Source organism: Centroberyx affinis, unplaced genomic scaffold, assembly GCF_046629955.1.
Source record: "Centroberyx affinis isolate AG114_WGS23_722 - 3 ecotype Tasmania unplaced genomic scaffold, CSIRO-AGI_Caff_v1 ptg001662l_1, whole genome shotgun sequence".
Lineage (NCBI taxonomy): Eukaryota > Metazoa > Chordata > Actinopteri > Beryciformes > Berycidae > Centroberyx > Centroberyx affinis.
The window spans coordinates 19342-35546 of record NW_027280089.1 but is presented as its reverse complement, the minus strand read 5'-3'; the positions used below and the strand labels follow the sequence as shown (position 1 = coordinate 35546).

General features: G+C 45.0%; 1 protein-coding gene across 6 annotated transcripts in view; it reads left to right on the top strand.

Annotated features, from left to right (window-relative positions):
* The window catches only part of col5a1 (procollagen, type V, alpha 1), a 75281-nt gene that overhangs the window by 50215 nt on the left and 8861 nt on the right, over positions 1 to 16205 (top strand). For all 6 annotated transcript variants that reach the window (XM_071528329.1, XM_071528334.1, XM_071528331.1 and 3 more), the window contains 33 exons: positions 84 to 128; positions 411 to 464; positions 1454 to 1498; positions 1940 to 1993; positions 3605 to 3712; positions 4843 to 4896; positions 5348 to 5401; positions 6226 to 6270; positions 6491 to 6544; positions 6677 to 6721; positions 6837 to 6890; positions 7024 to 7077; positions 7174 to 7227; positions 8013 to 8120; positions 8372 to 8461; positions 9026 to 9079; positions 9397 to 9504; positions 9636 to 9743; positions 10960 to 11013; positions 11177 to 11230; positions 11352 to 11459; positions 11559 to 11612; positions 11769 to 11876; positions 13608 to 13661; positions 14003 to 14110; positions 14447 to 14500; positions 14637 to 14690; positions 14834 to 14887; positions 15006 to 15059; positions 15213 to 15320; positions 15531 to 15584; positions 15708 to 15761; positions 16023 to 16130. In XM_071528329.1, coding sequence (XP_071384430.1) covers positions 84 to 128; positions 411 to 464; positions 1454 to 1498; positions 1940 to 1993; positions 3605 to 3712; positions 4843 to 4896; positions 5348 to 5401; positions 6226 to 6270; positions 6491 to 6544; positions 6677 to 6721; positions 6837 to 6890; positions 7024 to 7077; positions 7174 to 7227; positions 8013 to 8120; positions 8372 to 8461; positions 9026 to 9079; positions 9397 to 9504; positions 9636 to 9743; positions 10960 to 11013; positions 11177 to 11230; positions 11352 to 11459; positions 11559 to 11612; positions 11769 to 11876; positions 13608 to 13661; positions 14003 to 14110; positions 14447 to 14500; positions 14637 to 14690; positions 14834 to 14887; positions 15006 to 15059; positions 15213 to 15320; positions 15531 to 15584; positions 15708 to 15761; positions 16023 to 16130 — 2268 coding nt within the window. The remainder of the gene's footprint in view (positions 1 to 83; positions 129 to 410; positions 465 to 1453; positions 1499 to 1939; positions 1994 to 3604; positions 3713 to 4842; positions 4897 to 5347; positions 5402 to 6225; positions 6271 to 6490; positions 6545 to 6676; positions 6722 to 6836; positions 6891 to 7023; positions 7078 to 7173; positions 7228 to 8012; positions 8121 to 8371; positions 8462 to 9025; positions 9080 to 9396; positions 9505 to 9635; positions 9744 to 10959; positions 11014 to 11176; positions 11231 to 11351; positions 11460 to 11558; positions 11613 to 11768; positions 11877 to 13607; positions 13662 to 14002; positions 14111 to 14446; positions 14501 to 14636; positions 14691 to 14833; positions 14888 to 15005; positions 15060 to 15212; positions 15321 to 15530; positions 15585 to 15707; positions 15762 to 16022; positions 16131 to 16205) is intronic.

Below are 16205 nucleotides of genomic sequence, written 5' to 3'. Positions count from 1 at the left end.
CAGTAATAGGGAGTGGTGTAGTATTTATGATGGTAATTATCCTGGCATGAGATGCAATTAATGTTTCTCTTAATAATTCACAGGGTCACCCTGGAAAGGAGGGACCCAATGGAGAGAAAGGACACTTGGTAAGTTTCCTTCCTTCCTTCTCTCTTTTCTCTTCTCTCTTTCCTTACTCAGTATGTTTTTTGTGCTTGTATGTGTTCTTTCACTCATGTCTTTTTCTTGGTTCATTTACACTTTTCTGTCTGGTTCCTTCTCTCCTCCCCCTTCTTTCTCCCCTGGTTCATACATATTTGCATTAAACATTTTGCATTAATGTAGATTGCATTAGCATTGTGCATGCACACGTGAGTGAGTGTGTGTATGTGTGTGTAACAAGCCCTCACCAAACACCCATCTCTCTCCAGGGCCCTGCTGGCCCTCAAGGACCCATTGGTTATCCTGGGCCCCGAGGCGTGAAGGTGAGTTTATTTGTGATCAACTGCTCTGGGATGAATTCTTAATATCATTACCTAGTGCTGAGCTGCAATTAACAGATATTATGGGGTAATAGTTCCCCATGATCTTATCTAACTGGTATTGAGGGTTGGATTATGATTTGCAAGATTTGTGAAGAGCTATAGTTTTGCTAATTAGAAGCCCCAATTTCCCAATAATAGTAATAATAATGAATTGTGTTCCCTTGAAAGTATTGTCTGGAATGGTTCAGTTGTTTCTCAGCAGAGATGTAAAAAAAATCTCACTATGATTAAGATTGGAAGTTAATCTTTGCAGAACTTTGCAGAACTCATATCTTAGCTCATGTAGGGTGATGTTGGGGTTAGTCTGTAGTTGGGAACGTGGTGGCAGATAAGACCTAAAGGCTCAAGGCGCACAGACGTCCTCTTGATTTGGCGTCATTACTAGCTGATGAAACACAGACAAAAGAAATCCCATCAAATAACCCTTGCAGAGAGGGGCTGACAGGTCAAAGTCATTAAAGCCTCCACTGAGGGAGCAGATCACACCAGTGGCTTGACATCCAGCTGACTGGCCCCTGTCACGTGGCTCGAAGTCTCCTCTCTCTGGGAAAGTGTGCATACATGAGCCAAGACATAGCTCTAAGATACAGGGTTTCAGAATACAGAACAGAATAGAGAATTTCATGTTTTTCAGTTCTGATCTACAGCCAAACACAGACAAATGTACCCACCGTACCATATCGCTTCCATAGCACAGATATTGATGATTGATGTGTCAGTTGCAGAAGCTCTCACATTACCTTGACACTCAGTGAACCTTTCTCCATTTTAGAAGAACATCATGTTCATCATCATGTTTATATGAATGCCCCCCTGGCTTTAAGTGACAGACGCATGGTGGGAGTGAATCTTACTCACAGTGCAACCCGTCTCTTCCGTCCAACATTACCCCTATCAGTCAATAACTTGTGTATGTCCTTGCTTCATAGGGAGCCGACGGTGTGCGGGGTCTGAAAGGAAACAAGGGTGAAAAGGTAAGAGAGTACAGACTGTTGGCTGAGAGTGATTGTGTGTCAGAGGGTGAGATTCTGAGATTCAGAGACATTCTGGCATGCTATGTTCTTACTGTGGATGACTCAAAATGTTTTGAATGGTTACATACACATACATGAACAGGTAGATGATGATGATGATGATGATGATGATGATGGTGGTGGTGATGAAACTTTTGAAACATCGTAATGATAATGATAAAGAAGATTTTGATGATATGCTGTAGATCTCATACTTGGAAGCCTTATCTGAATTTTGTTGGTAGAAAAAAAATCTAGAGTTTCTATGGCAACAGGGAATGTCGAGGAGACTGCGAGTGTGTGTGAACACCACGCAAATGGTTTTCAACATCTGTATCATCCAATTCTTTCCCATTCATTACATCCTCCCCTTTCTGTCTCCTTTATTTTTCTTGCTCCTAGGGAGAGGATGGCTTCCCTGGCTTCAAAGGAGATATGGGCATCAAGGGTGACCGGGTAAGACTGTTTTTTTGTTTTTATTTTTTTTAGATGATATGTGTTCGCCACATCGTGACTGCTGGCCTCGGCCATTCATTGTCAGTGAATTGAACAGAGTAGACAATTCAGTTTAATGAACTGCAGCTGGATAGGTTTTTAAAAAAAATACACCCAAAACAGTCATTGAGCAAGGTCTAAGGGGAGGTGACCTTTACTTGAACTGATTGAATGTATCGACCACTCTTGTCACGTTAGCCCCTCATGGCCTAAGCCTCTGTGACCACTGTGGAATTGTGGGTAATGAGTAAACATAAGGTGTTGTTCCTTTCGCCAGCCATTTGTGTGAGTGAGTGTGTGTGTGTGTGTGTATACAAAGTCTCCAATTTCTTCTCTATCCCCTTTGCCACTTTCCAATCACTCTTACCCATAAGCGACTTTGAGTGGAAAGGACAGGTTTGACAGGTGCGCCAAGGAATAGCTTCCCCCTCCAAACTGCATCAGGGGTTTACCCTGTCAAGTCTTAGGGAAACCACCTTTTTACAGTGAGAAACATAACTCGCCCTGGACCTCACTTCAAACATCAAACCCCCCCAATCCCTGACCAGGCTCTCTATACATGAGTGGAAAAAGGAAGAAGAAATCAATGGCAGTTTAAACCCCTTCAAACCCGAGAGAAAGACGCGGGGCTCCAGCCTGTTTCCTCTGGAGATGTAGCAGATCTGGATGAAAGCAGAGATTTGAGTAGGCCCTGTGCTCAAGAAGAGACACTCTGCATGGACTGGAATCTAAATGCCTCATTTTCAAGCATGCTTATGAAATGTGCGTGTGTGTGTGTCTGTGTCTGTGTGTGTGTGTGTGTTCAATTTAAAGTGCTCTGTTTGATGAGCTTGCAAGTGTGAGTCAAGTACAGTTTGCTTGATGCCTTTTTATGTGTACTTGAGAGAGCGTGTGTGTGTGTGTGTGTGTGTGTGTGTTTGCACGCTTGTGCAACTGTGCACAAGCCTTTAACTAGATACCTTTCACACACCACTGGGTCTCCGCAGCAACGGCTGGTTGTCAGAGTGAGTTTGTACCCTGTCATTTAGCTGGTGGCCTGCTAGTGGCTCTATAGGAGCCCAGAAGGGGAGCACACTTACAGAAGGAGGCAATAACAGGACCCCTATAACTGCTATGAGGGGCAGGCAGCAGGGGAAATGGCCTTAGTTGGTTCCTTTAGCAGCTACATACTCACAACATTTTCAAAGGCAATAGCCATCGCCCCAAATGGACAGGCTTGTGTGCTCAGCCAGAAGAATCTTTTATGTACTTTCACACGTGCTGCATCTGTCATATTACATGAACATGAAGATGAAGATGCAGTATATTCCAGTACGATGTGAGTCATCCCTTTGTGTTTGATATGACAAGATGTAAAATGAATGTATACAGTATGAGAAGATATGAGATGACTTCACACGTCCCTGAGCATAAGGGAAACGACAAAAGACAAAATATACTGTATGATGTGGTTTTACAAGGTGCTTTCAGAGTGTTTATATGTATTCTGCCTCAATGATGACTGGGTGGATACATCAAGTATTTAGGTGTATGATATTGGACACTAACGTTCTCCTGGCTTTTGCGACACAGGGAGAGCTCGGACCGGCGGGACCCAGAGGAGAAGATGGTCCCGAGGGGCCCAAGGGTCGCTCAGGTCTCCCTGGAGATTCCGGTCCTCTTGGTTCCTCTGGTGAGAAGGTAAGCTCTCGCTCCTCTGGGCAGTTCTGCTCCTACAGTGAATGTATGCAGATGCACTACAGAGGCCCATGTGTGATCTAGGATGATGTCTCAACAGGGCTTGAAAAGGAGATAGTTTTCCAATCATTCTCTTGTGTTTTGGTGTAGCTTTCCTGAACACACAACACAAAAAAAGTTTCAGTTTTTAGCATTCTTTGTTGTTAAATTGACCACATGGAGAGCTATTGTTGGTGAAAAACACTTTCACTTAAGGCCCAGAAGTTGGCTTGAACAGCACTGCGTTGGTGAACGTTCACAGATGGAGACTAGCATTGAGAGTATGCTTACAGGCTCAGGCAAAGTCTGACTTGGCAACTCATGAGCCAATGAGCACAAGGAGTTGGAGCAACTTTGCAGACAGACTACAGTAACCACAGTAACTGTGCTAGCTTTTTCCCCGCTGGAGTGCACAATTTGAATTGAACATATATTTGCATTATGTAGGTTACACAGCATTGTTTGGACAGGTGCATGAAATGTAGACGCTGATCTCTATCTGGGTAGCAGAAGCGCACACGAGTTAGCAGTTGAGTAATTTAGATATTTTATTAGAGCAGCACAGCAGCCAACATTTCAACTTTGATTTGAAACGCTGAGCACTGAGCTGGCTCCAGTAAATGTTGCTGTGTTCAGCATGTGCTTTTCCACTTTTTCATGTTCTAATGTTGTCTTATTGGGATTATAGCATGTCAATCATGTATTTGTTTACATATGTTGGTATGTATAGCAGATTGTAGGCCTATTGCAGCTTACTCTTGTTGCATTCAAGGTGGCATGGTACTGAGTGAACCTGAAGAATATTTTAAGATCTCAAAAAAAATGTAGGTGTTGCCTTGATATTTTGTTTTATTGTATGACTCCATTTGCATCACTGACAAACACACAAGTTCTGTGAATATTAGATACTTCTTGTATGACCATGACAAAGAATTCACCATGCAATATTGAATTATATTGTGTGGGAATGGGCAAAATAACAGTGTTAGATGCTTTGCAAGAGAAACAAAATCGATTGCACCCATCCCTATGAAGACATAACATATGGTACACACGGTTTGACATAATTCAAATGTGGCTTTTCTCATTGACAGGGTAAACTTGGTGTTCCCGGATTGCCAGGGTACCCAGGAAGACAAGGACCAAAGGTATTGTCCAAACATCGTTGCTCATTGATCACAATACTGAACAATTATAAAATCCTATGGATGAGGGACACATTCTGTAGGCCAAAAGTCTCTCATTTACCATTCACATGCGTGTTTGTTTGTGTGTTTGATAAAGAGAGAGCATATATGTGTATGTGAAGATCACTTTGTTGAACTGTTCATGGCCCACGCCTTAGCCTTTCTTAGACAGGGCAGCAATCTGACAGTTGGACATGGTTGAAACTCCCTGATCAAAGAGCCGGGGATTTAAGTACGTCGATTGGTGTCAGTCTTCAGCTCCTAATACCACAACAATCGACCACTGCTGCTCTATACTGCATCCCATCTCCTACTGCTTTTAATAAGCCTGGGATATTTCAGGATAGAAACATGGGATGTAATATTTCTACATTACAAATGCTGACTCTCTCACTCTCTTTCTCACACACAGGGATCTCAGGGTTTCCAAGGTTTCCCTGGTGCAAACGGAGAGAAAGGAACTCGGGTATGTCAGTAAGACTTATTATTATTCTTCTCATTCCTATGAGGTGTGGATCAATACGGGCACAGCACTGGAGACAGACTCCTGTTTCTGCCCCAGATTTATCAACATGGAGGGAGTTGCATGGTCCTAAAGTAAAGATTACACAAGGACAAAAAGACAATTGTATTCCTTCTTCATTACCACTCGCACAACTCATTTTTAAGAGCATCCAAATCCGCCAAAAAGGCTGTTTATCACTTTGTGGTACTTGAGCAATGTTTCATTTTCTTTGTTTAAGGGATGGACCATTAGCTTGCTTGTAAGAGTAATGGTTTGTCACCATGAGTGGAGCAAGGCACGCAAAGCTTTTCATCTTCACAAAACATTCGTGAAGGTTTATGAGACCGAGCTCCCAGGCAGAGAGGGATGATAGTGGCATTAATACAGTTTCACAGCACTTACTTGTACCTCTTAAAAGCCACATAAAGATGTAATTGTTTTTCTCATTAAAGTTGTATAGAGCAACTGTAGCTGTAATGCTGCTGTGAAATCATTATATTGTGCATATTTGACTAATTATAATGTTCTATTTTAAGATAATAACAAATCTAATGTAAGTCATGATAAATGTTGAGTGTAATTTAGAAGGAACTGCTTTCTAATTAATGGAAAAATGATCAGCCCTGAAAGCCTAAAGGGTCCAGTTGTATTGAAATCTGTGTAAATGTTAATGTGTCTGGCCTATTGGTGTTAGATTCATTCATCTGCGCAGGTCTATGGGTGCGGTCTGTTACTGGGCAGAGTGCCACCCCTTTGATCCTCATTTGTGTTCTTCATGTCCGCAGGGAACAGCAGGAAAATCTGGCCCACGGGGACAAAGAGGACCAACGGTTAGTCTTACCCAGCTGACCGGTGCTTACATACAGTTGGCTAGCACGACACCTGAGTGGCCCGTTGTGAAAATGCAAATGGCCGTTCAGCCTCGACACGGCTAGCTGAAATTTCCTGAGGGATTGAGATGGAGAGCACGACATTTCAGGGTCAGGAATATCTCGAAGGGTTTTTTCTCCATAATTCTCATCACTTTGTGCCTCCCTTTCTTCTCCCAAGGGACCTCGTGGAGAGAGAGGACCAAGAGGACCCACAGGAAAAGCTGGACCAAAGGTGCACAGAATATTCCGATGACACAGTTACTGTATTTACTGTTATACAAGTGATCCACGACTAAGCTTTTGGACCTAATTATTTGTGTATTGGTTTAATTCATCTGTCCTCTTTGTCCCGATGCCCCTTTAGGGTAACTCAGGAAGCGACGGCCCTCCAGGACCTCCCGGTGAGAGGGTATGTACCATCCATCATACTGACATTAAGTCTCATTTCAGTCTCAGTCTTTCAACTCATGTTTCCAAAAGAGGCAAATGATTATTGATCAGAAGTCATGTGTCGTTTGTTTTAGGGTCTGCCAGGGCCTCAGGGACCAACTGGATTCCCAGGACTAAAGGGCCCACCTGTGAGTACAAACCCATGCACCACACAAGTGTAAAATGACCATGCTTTTTTTTCCCCTTTGTCATCCTGTACATTAACATTTATGAACTACAGCAGAAACTATCGTGCTGATGTTCTCTATCTGTGTTCTTCAGGGCCCTGCCGGGAAAGACGGACTGCCTGGACACCCTGGACAGAGAGGAGAGACTGTGAGGAAAACTCTTTACTGAACATGTATCGATCCATATTCTACTAAGCCAGTGTCATGCCAATCCCCACTCTTCTTCTTCTTTTGTCATCCACAGGGTTTCCAAGGCAAGACCGGACCTCCTGGCCCTCCGGGTGTGGTTGGACCTCAGGTGAGTCACAATTACACCATCTCTCTCTGTTGTCGCTTAATAGGTGTTACGGATATCACTGATGACTTAATTTACCCGTACGTTGGGTGACATGAAACGAATACGAATGTGACCATATTTGTATTGATTGGGTGGCACAGCTTCTCTGAGTCACTCAAGTGATTTTAGCCCATTGAGCAGTGAAGAAAACAAATCCCTATTAAGCAGCGGCTAATAACACACATCTTAAAGTGGCACTCAGCAAACATCATCATCTCAGATCTATGTTGTGGTGACTGTACTGTTGTTGATTTGTTGTGCATAAGGTGCTATCAGAAACCATTAGGTTGTCATTAAGATACCACAATATGGATTTTCTTAGTGCTCTGCAGATAAAGAGGGATTTACCCTCATACCTAAATCTCATGAGCCCTGACTTAAGTGTTGTTTATCCTCTTTGATATTAGCATTGGACTGTTCATCCATTATGCATGCATGTTCAACAGCCATTTCCTCCCAGTCGCTCTGCTAATGCTAATCGAGAACATTGATGATACACAGCTGTATACGGCCGTCATGACTAGCAGGCCTCCCACACAGCAAATGCTCAGCCTCCCCGTCCTCTGTTACACAAGGAGAAATTATAACACCTTTTTTTTTTTTTTTTTTTTGTACTTTCATCACTCGCTTTGCTCACTTTGTTCTTTGTGGCTTTTCTCTTAAAATCTCAGCTTCTCGTCTTCACGCCTCCTCTCTCGTTGGCCGTTTAGCAGCTTTATGATTGTAACTTTTCTTTTCACCCGCAGGGACCAACAGGTGAGACTGGACCGATGGGAGATCGGGGCCACCCTGGACCCCCAGGCCCACCCGGTGAGCAGGGTCTACCTGGAGCTGCAGGGAAAGAGGGAGCCAAGGTGAGGACTGAACTTCCTCTCATAACTTCTTTCCATATACCAGCATAATACATAATGAAATGCTGGGTAATTATACAATCAAAACTGACATATCATGATAGGCTTCAATCTAAATCTAAACCAAACACAAATAAGCTGAATTTGAATCATACACATACCTTTATGTTCCAATTCAGAATATAGCTTTACAGAGTCTCTAGCATTGTGTTGGGATTGGGATGTGATTAATAGTGTTGTGCTTTGCCCCACAGGGCGACCCAGGCCCTTCTGGCCCAGCCGGTAAGGATGGCCCCCCTGGTCCCAGAGGTTTCCCTGGAGAGAGAGGTCTGCCTGGCCCTGTGGTTAGTATTGCTCTTTGCTCCGATTGAGTAAAAAAGCTCCTCACAGATCCAATACCTTTCACAGCTCTGCTTCTTAATTGCTGCATAATAGTTCTGGGTTCATAACTATAGTTATAAGAAAAATGTGAACTTTAAAATATCAGAAAAGATATCAGATCCCTGAGTGGGCATTTGAGAAGAACAGTGTGTGCTGGGCTTTCTTAAAACTTGAGAAAAGTCGAGTCCTGATAGTTATGCAATCCACACTTATTTTGTGACTGCAGACTTGTTAGCAAGCAATCAACAACAGAAATAGCTTTACATTCAGCTTTAGGATGCAGAAATACACCAGGGCATGATGGGATACTCCAGTTCCTTTATACTATAAACCTTAGGAGTTAAAAGCAGCTTCTGTGAATACTTTTCCTCCTTGTATTCTCTCAGCCTCCAGTCTGGGGGCTATGGGAGGTTTTCCAGCTCACGCTGAGGCTGTTTGAAGACAGGGAGTCCAGTGTAAGGAAGGATGTGTGCTTCTCCAACAGATGTGTTTGTTTTCTAAAGCCTTCATTTTATCTCTCTCTGCAGGGGGCTCATGGCCTGAAAGGGAATGAAGGCCCTAACGGCCCACCTGGTCCTGCTGTGAGTACAAACCACCGCATCCACATCCTCAATTTCCTCTCCTCTCCATTCACTCCCATTCTCTCACTCTTGCTCTCACCTTCTGTATTCTGTCTCCGTCTCTGGAACTTGTGTTCATACCATCAGTTGTGCCAGGCTGTTACATAATATAATGATATGCATAGTTAGCTACTTATGTAAGACAGGTTTGACCTATTTGGTACTGTAGATTTGCCTGATATTAAGATTCTGTTTCAATATTAAAACCTGTCATATCTCCGATAATGTTTTTGCTCAGCCGTTCTGATAGCTCTATCTGGTTCTCCTGAATCCTGTAGGGTTCTCCTGGTGAGCGTGGTCCCGCTGGCCCCGCCGGACCTACTGGACTCCCCGGACGTCCTGGCCCTCAGGGACCTCCAGGACCTGCTGGAGAGAAGGGTGGACCGGTAAGATCATTCTGGAGATTTCTCCAGCATATAGAAAAAGCTAATTGTGACACAATGATTGCTTGCTATATTTTACCTACAAGAGTTCCTCCAGCGTGACTGACATGTATTGTACTGTGCTAAACAATTAGGGAGAGAAAGGACCTCAAGGCCCAGCTGGTAGAGACGGTATTCAGGGACCTGTGGGTCTGCCAGGACCTGGAGGACCTCCTGGACCCCCAGGAGAAGACGGAGACAAGGTGAGTTAACAACGCCATACTGACAGCATTATGGCTAATCTAGCTCCCCACTGCTCCTGTCCTGTTGGCAAGCGCCTGACTAACCGGAGTGAAATGCAGTGGAATTCAGTCAAGCCGCATGGGTATGACTTTGAAGCTGCCTCACACGGATATGACATTGAGCTCTCTCTACCATACACTCATACACACACAAATACACACATGCCTAGTTACAAAGACACAAAACTTTTCAGATTTTCTCTTGCCTCTCTCTCCCCGTGACCCAATCTGTCTAAGGGAATTCGACTGGCACAGTTTGCAGCAGATTAACAGGCCTTTCAGAGGTGAACCTGCCATGTTGCTGCTTTGTTGCTACAAACGTACAGGAGGAGGAGAGGGAGGAATTGGTGGCGGTGGCGGTGGCAGTGAGAGAAGAGACCCTTTAGTATTCAGGAGCAAGAGCAACCCCCCGCCACCCTCTAAAAAAAACATTTGCAGGGAGATCAACTCTACGGCTACTCAAAGGATAATCTCTTATCCTTTGAAGAACGCCTCAGTTCTTAACCGGCCTTCCCGTCATCCCCACGGCGCGGACGGTGCTATGCAGATAAAAAGGATCTCGCAAGCTAATGTTTAAACACGTCCGGACGCTCTCTGATTATGAGTCCCGGCCACGGGGAGCGGACGACTCCAAGGCCTTTATTTAAGAGACTAATGGTGTTTCAGTAGAGTGCAAGGCCATCGTCTGGAGGGATTTACTGTTGGGTTGGAGTCAGTGTTTTTTTTTTTTCTTTCCAAGCACCCCGCGGCATGTGGAGGCTTTGAGGGTGTGCCGTGAAGTTCTTTATTCTGGGCATGCTGGTGCAAACAAGTTGAGAATGGGACTAATTAGCTATTCTATTTTGGCTGCTGGTATTGCCAGTGACTCACCACCCCCCCCACCCCCTCCCCTCCCCATGATAAGCCCCCCCTCAGATGGGAGTTCTATTTGTCACTGTGACACAGACGGAGAAGTGAAATTCACACATCCATACACAAATCCCTAGACTCCCTCAAGTCTTTTTGGGGCAGGCTATAGCTGAATGACATCATCGTGTTTTGATATGTTACCCTCTGTTCTGAGTGTTTGATTGAAATGTAACATTAGTCATTGTCAATTTTATCTCCTTATCTCCTTTTATTGAAATTGATGGTTTTGTCTATTTCCACTTCACATTGTGATTATTTCATTCTCCAGGGAGAGATCGGAGAGCCAGGCCAGAAGGGAAGCAAGGGCGACAAAGGAGAACATGTGAGTCGTTTATTACTGTAAATTCATTATTTATTCATCATTTTACCTCCAGAGATTGTGAGGCTAATACATTTTTCTTGTGAATACATGGTAAAGTGTATGATCGTTGATAGTCTGTTAATCGTCAGTTTTGTTGTGTGCCATTTCCTCATCTTCCCTGCAGGGTCCCCCTGGTCCTACTGGCCCTCAAGGACCTGTTGGAGCGCCTGGTCCTGCTGTAAGTGTCCGTTAATGTCATATCCGACACCTCGTCTATCTTTTGGCCCAGTAGCGCCAAGCTTCACCTGTTCACTGTCACATCATCTGATTGTGTCCCCTTCATCTGTCCTGGTGTATAGGGTGCTGATGGTGAGCCTGGTCCCAGAGGTCAGCAGGGCCTGTTTGGCCAGAAGGGAGATGAAGGATCAAGAGGATTCCCTGGACCCCCGGGCCCAGTTGGGCTGCAGGTGTGAACCAAAATGAATAATAGAAACTGTGATACTGGTAAAATGTTATCATAAAGAAAGACTGAGACATGATGATTAATTCCTTTGCAAAATCCTCAGGGCTTGCCTGGTCCCCCTGGCGAGAAAGGTGAAACTGGAGACGTCGGTCAAATGGTAAGAGAATGAACAAGATTATGCACTATATGAATTACTGTGTTATCAAGTGTATTCAGTAATGCCTTACACACAGAAATGCCATTACATTATGAACAATATGCAGGAGTAACATGTTGACTCATCAGACCCTCTCTCTCTGTCTCTCCCCCTCAGGGTCCACCTGGCCCCCCTGGGCCCAGAGGCCCTTCAGGACCCCCAGGAGCCGATGGCCCTCAGGGACCCCCTGGTGGTATTGGAAACCCCGGTGCTGTTGGAGAAAAGGTAAGGTTCTCTTATGTTTCTGGTTTGAACACTTTGACTCATAATGATTAGATAGTAGAAAGCTAAGTGCACTCAGGCTCCTCAGCGCTCCACTGTGCAGCTTCTATCTGCAATATAGCTAGAGAGACAATATCTTCCTTAATGTGATGTAATGTTATTCTAGCAAATGTATATGTAGAAAAAAAAATCCTCTCTATGAAATGAGACAGTTTCCACATTTTTGTCATGACTTTCCTATAACATCGGAGCCATATTTGTCAGTTTGACTATATTTTATAGCACTTTGGAAGAGGCGGCATCAGTATGCTAGCAGCCTGATTGTCAGCTTGAGTGCATGATGTAGTAAAGATTGTGAATGATGCCTCTTTGCAAGGCATTTGCAGACATTAATAATTGATATGGCTGCTTATATGATTCCCTCTTAAATGGGACAGGATCATTTTTTCTGCTGCAGAGTGACAGATGCACAGACAATCTAATGGGCAGCCTGTCTTCCCTGGCAGTACTGTCGCTGGGTGGAGAGAGTATGAATAAATACTCAATGCCGCTGTACTTAAGATGCTAAGCTGCTGAATGCATTATTAAAGGAGGCTCTTTTTAAAATCTGCTCTCGGTCGTGTTTGTTGCTTGTTCGTTATGAAAGGTCCGTCTTGGCAGCAGCCGCTGGCCGCAGCACACTTTCTCATCGCTTTCTGTCCGCGGCGATGGCGTGATTTGTTTTATCTGGTCCAGTCAATAGAATCACCTTTGCTTCTTGGGAGTCTCCCCGAGGACGGCCCGTCCGTCTCCTCCTGCAAACAAACACGCTGCTCTTTCGGCTAATCCGGCTTCAGCTGATCTGGCTTCTTTCATTAGCCGGCCCAGGCGGCTGGGCTAAGGCCTTTTCTGCAGACAATGCCCTCGTATAGCTGTGATGAGCGGCTATCTCTCACGCTCACAGTAATCCCCCTTTTCTCGGCTGATTTTGAGCAGGTGGTTCTAAGGATGGAGTCGAGGCCTGTGCGAGGCTTCTCAGAGGCACGACACCGCGTAAAGTCCGGTGCACGCTCCTCCCAATACAGGAAGACCAGTCGTGCTTTTAACCAGATGTACCGACTGCTAAGAGAGTATATCCTGACAGCAACAAGAGAGGAGTGGGAAGGCAGCCAGACACTAATTTAGAGTATTGGTGGATGTGTAGAACACAGAGCTGCTGTTCATGCTAGAGGGAGTCTGGATGCTTATCAAAGTACAGCTTGGGATTGGCTGGCCTTGGGATGAGCTCTTGCCTTCCTGCCTCCCAGACAGGACATAGCCTAACATTTTCTTTTGGAACAGGTGGGGTGAACTGCATCCATTGTATATCCCAATAGGGAGGGTGGCAGGCTTATGTGACAGTGAGTAACGATAGCACCCAGGGTGCGGGTGAGTCAACAGGGCAACGATCCAATAAAGACAGGGGAAAGAGGAAAAGATGTATGGGCCGGGTCCGGGGAGAAGCCTGAGGTCAGCGCGCTCCCTGCTCCAGCCACCATATCTGCCTACACTTGATGGATTGAAATCTCTTGTGTCATCTCTTTCTATCCCCAATTGGGTGACCAAGGGCACTGGGAGGGTGGGGGCTGCTGTAAATGATGGGATTTGTAGAACCGTGCTGGATCAACACATGGCCTTTCTGATATACTATATGTTTCTCTCATCCCCCCCCCCCCCTCTCTCTCTATCTCTCTCTCTCTCTCTCTCTCTTTCCAGGGAGATGCCGGTGAGACAGGAGAGCCAGGTCTTCAGGGAGATGTTGGCCCACCAGTAAGTGATCTGAGTCTCTCTCCTCCATCTTAACAACACAAGTGATTAAAGCAGTAACAAATCAATATGCAGCACACTACAGGAAAAATAGAGCACCATTGCAACCAACAATAGCTTCACCACCAGTGAAAATGAATTATTATCACCGAGTAGCTTGACTACAAATGAGTTTATCTATAATGGCCATTGAGTATAATGAGACATTTCGTTTCCATTTCATTTTCCATTTCTCAGTACAATGTTGGAAGTTGCCTTTGCCATTCTCCATTTGTTTTCTAATGTGTTTCCTAATATGTAGTCTCTCTGAATCAGAAACGCTAACGCACTGCCTATTATCCCAGGGTCCACGAGGAGAGCGAGGAGAGAAGGGAGAGGGTGGTCCTGCTGGCGCGGCTGGACCTCCTGGCCCTAAGGGTCCCCCTGGAGATGACGGTCCCAAAGGCAGCCCAGTAAGTTCTCTTACACCTTCCTCTACAGCAAAGCTTGTACTCATCACATCTGAATATCTGAATAAACCTATAATATATCTGCAACAGTAGGCCGTATCTTGCAACTTTTCCTTTAACACCAACACTTCATGATGACACTTGTGGTACAAAGAAAAAACGGCAGAGTGAGAGCTCCTGCTTCTTCTTCCTCTCCGTCTTCAGTCACCTGCTATCATGTGATGAGAGCAGTGTAGGGAATGCTGTCACCACATGACTCCATTTACTTTATGTATAATTGAACTAGAGCCAGCAGCATTCTTCAGTGCATGTTATAATGCAGCTTGTATTGATTTCCAGGGTCCAAGTGGTTTCCCTGGTGATCCTGGACCCCCTGGAGAGCCCGGACCAGCTGTGAGTAACAAAATCTCATCAGCTGATACTGTTCAAATCTTTTGATACTGCCAATGCTGTGTGCAAACCATATTTTTCACAGTTTGATTGTTATTGATGCGGTGCGACATGACTGTTCTGTTTACTCCTTATGCAGGGATTAGACGGTCCACCTGGTGACAAGGGAGATGACGGAGAGGCCGGTCAGGCTGTGAGTATTGTGTGCCTTGTGTACCGATCGCTGTGGTGCCTTCCCACCCCAGTGTGCCTCCTGAAATTGAATTCTACCATTGAAAACTTTTAAAATGCAAAATGAAAATTAGTTTATTTTCACTTTATGAAAATTTGTACTAGGGTTCCCCTGGACCCACTGGAGAGTCTGGTCCCTCTGGCCCACCAGGAAAGAGAGTAAGTACTGCGCTGTTCTCCCTCCACCTCGTTATGTAAATATTAACAAAACATGCTCTCTCATATTTCAGTGTATTAATCTCTCTATATTTCTTGCTGTCATTTCTCCCCTGAATAGGGACCCCCTGGAACAGCAGGACCCGAGGGCAGACAAGGAGAGAAGGGAGCCAAGGTAGAAAACTCGTCTAATAAATACAGATTAACTCTCTTTCCTTCATTCTTCAGTGTACCAGCAAACTGTCAAATAACTCAAATAACTCTCAAGTAACAAAAAAGGTGGCAAGAATCACTAATGGTTGGTGTGTGTCCTACTTCTGTTCGAAAGGGAGAACCTGGTTTGGAAGGACCCCAAGGAAAGACAGGTCCTGTTGGTCCTCAGGGATCACCTGGAAAGCCCGGTTCTGAGGGACTCAGGGGTATCCCTGGTCCAGTTGTAAGTACAGCCGTTCTTATCCCCACACTAGTTTATCACAGTCACATGTTGGAGCTATGTAAGACACACAGAGCAAGTGTACAAGTGTAGACAAACTGTTCCAATAAACTGCAGGATGTAACAGGGCCGCGCTATTTATAGAAACCAGTGTTTTCTTGTTTTCTTGAGAGTGGGGGATAAAGGCATTGTCTAATTGGTATTTCTGTGCAGGGAGAGCAAGGTCTACCCGGTTCCCCAGGCCCAGACGGACCCCCAGGACCTATGGTGAGTAGAAATGACTCCTGACCTTTGAACCGAGGTGTCTGATTAATCTGGATCCTTGCTCAACTGTCCTCTCTCGGTTTCTCTCTAACCTCTCATCCCACTCTCCTCTCCTCTCTCTCACAGGGTCCCCCAGGTCTGCCCGGTTTGAAAGGAGACTCTGGCATCAAGGGAGAGAAGGTGAGCCACTTTGGTGCCTGCTCATCCGGTTTTCCTCTGCTAATACATTGGATGTTTTGATGCACTGGATTAAGTAAATAACAAAGACTAATGGTGCTATTCACCAACTGATTGATTAGATCTGTTGTTTGCCCCCAGCCATCAAATCATTATCCTAATGATTGGAGTGTGTGCCAGATAGATATATTATCGGGCTAATGTGTGAGATGGCGCGTTATTGACTGTTGTATTGATGGTGTGTGTGTTGTTCTCTGTCCTCAGGGCCACCCCGGTCTCATTGGTCTCATCGGACCCCCAGGTGAACAGGGAGAAAAGGGCGACAGAGGTCTTCCTGGTCCTCAGGGAACAGCTGGTCTTAAAGGAGACAATGTGAGTTAAAACTCAACAAAACCGGACTAGAGCCTTTTGAAGAGGCTCACATGGGATCACATAGGGGTTGTAACT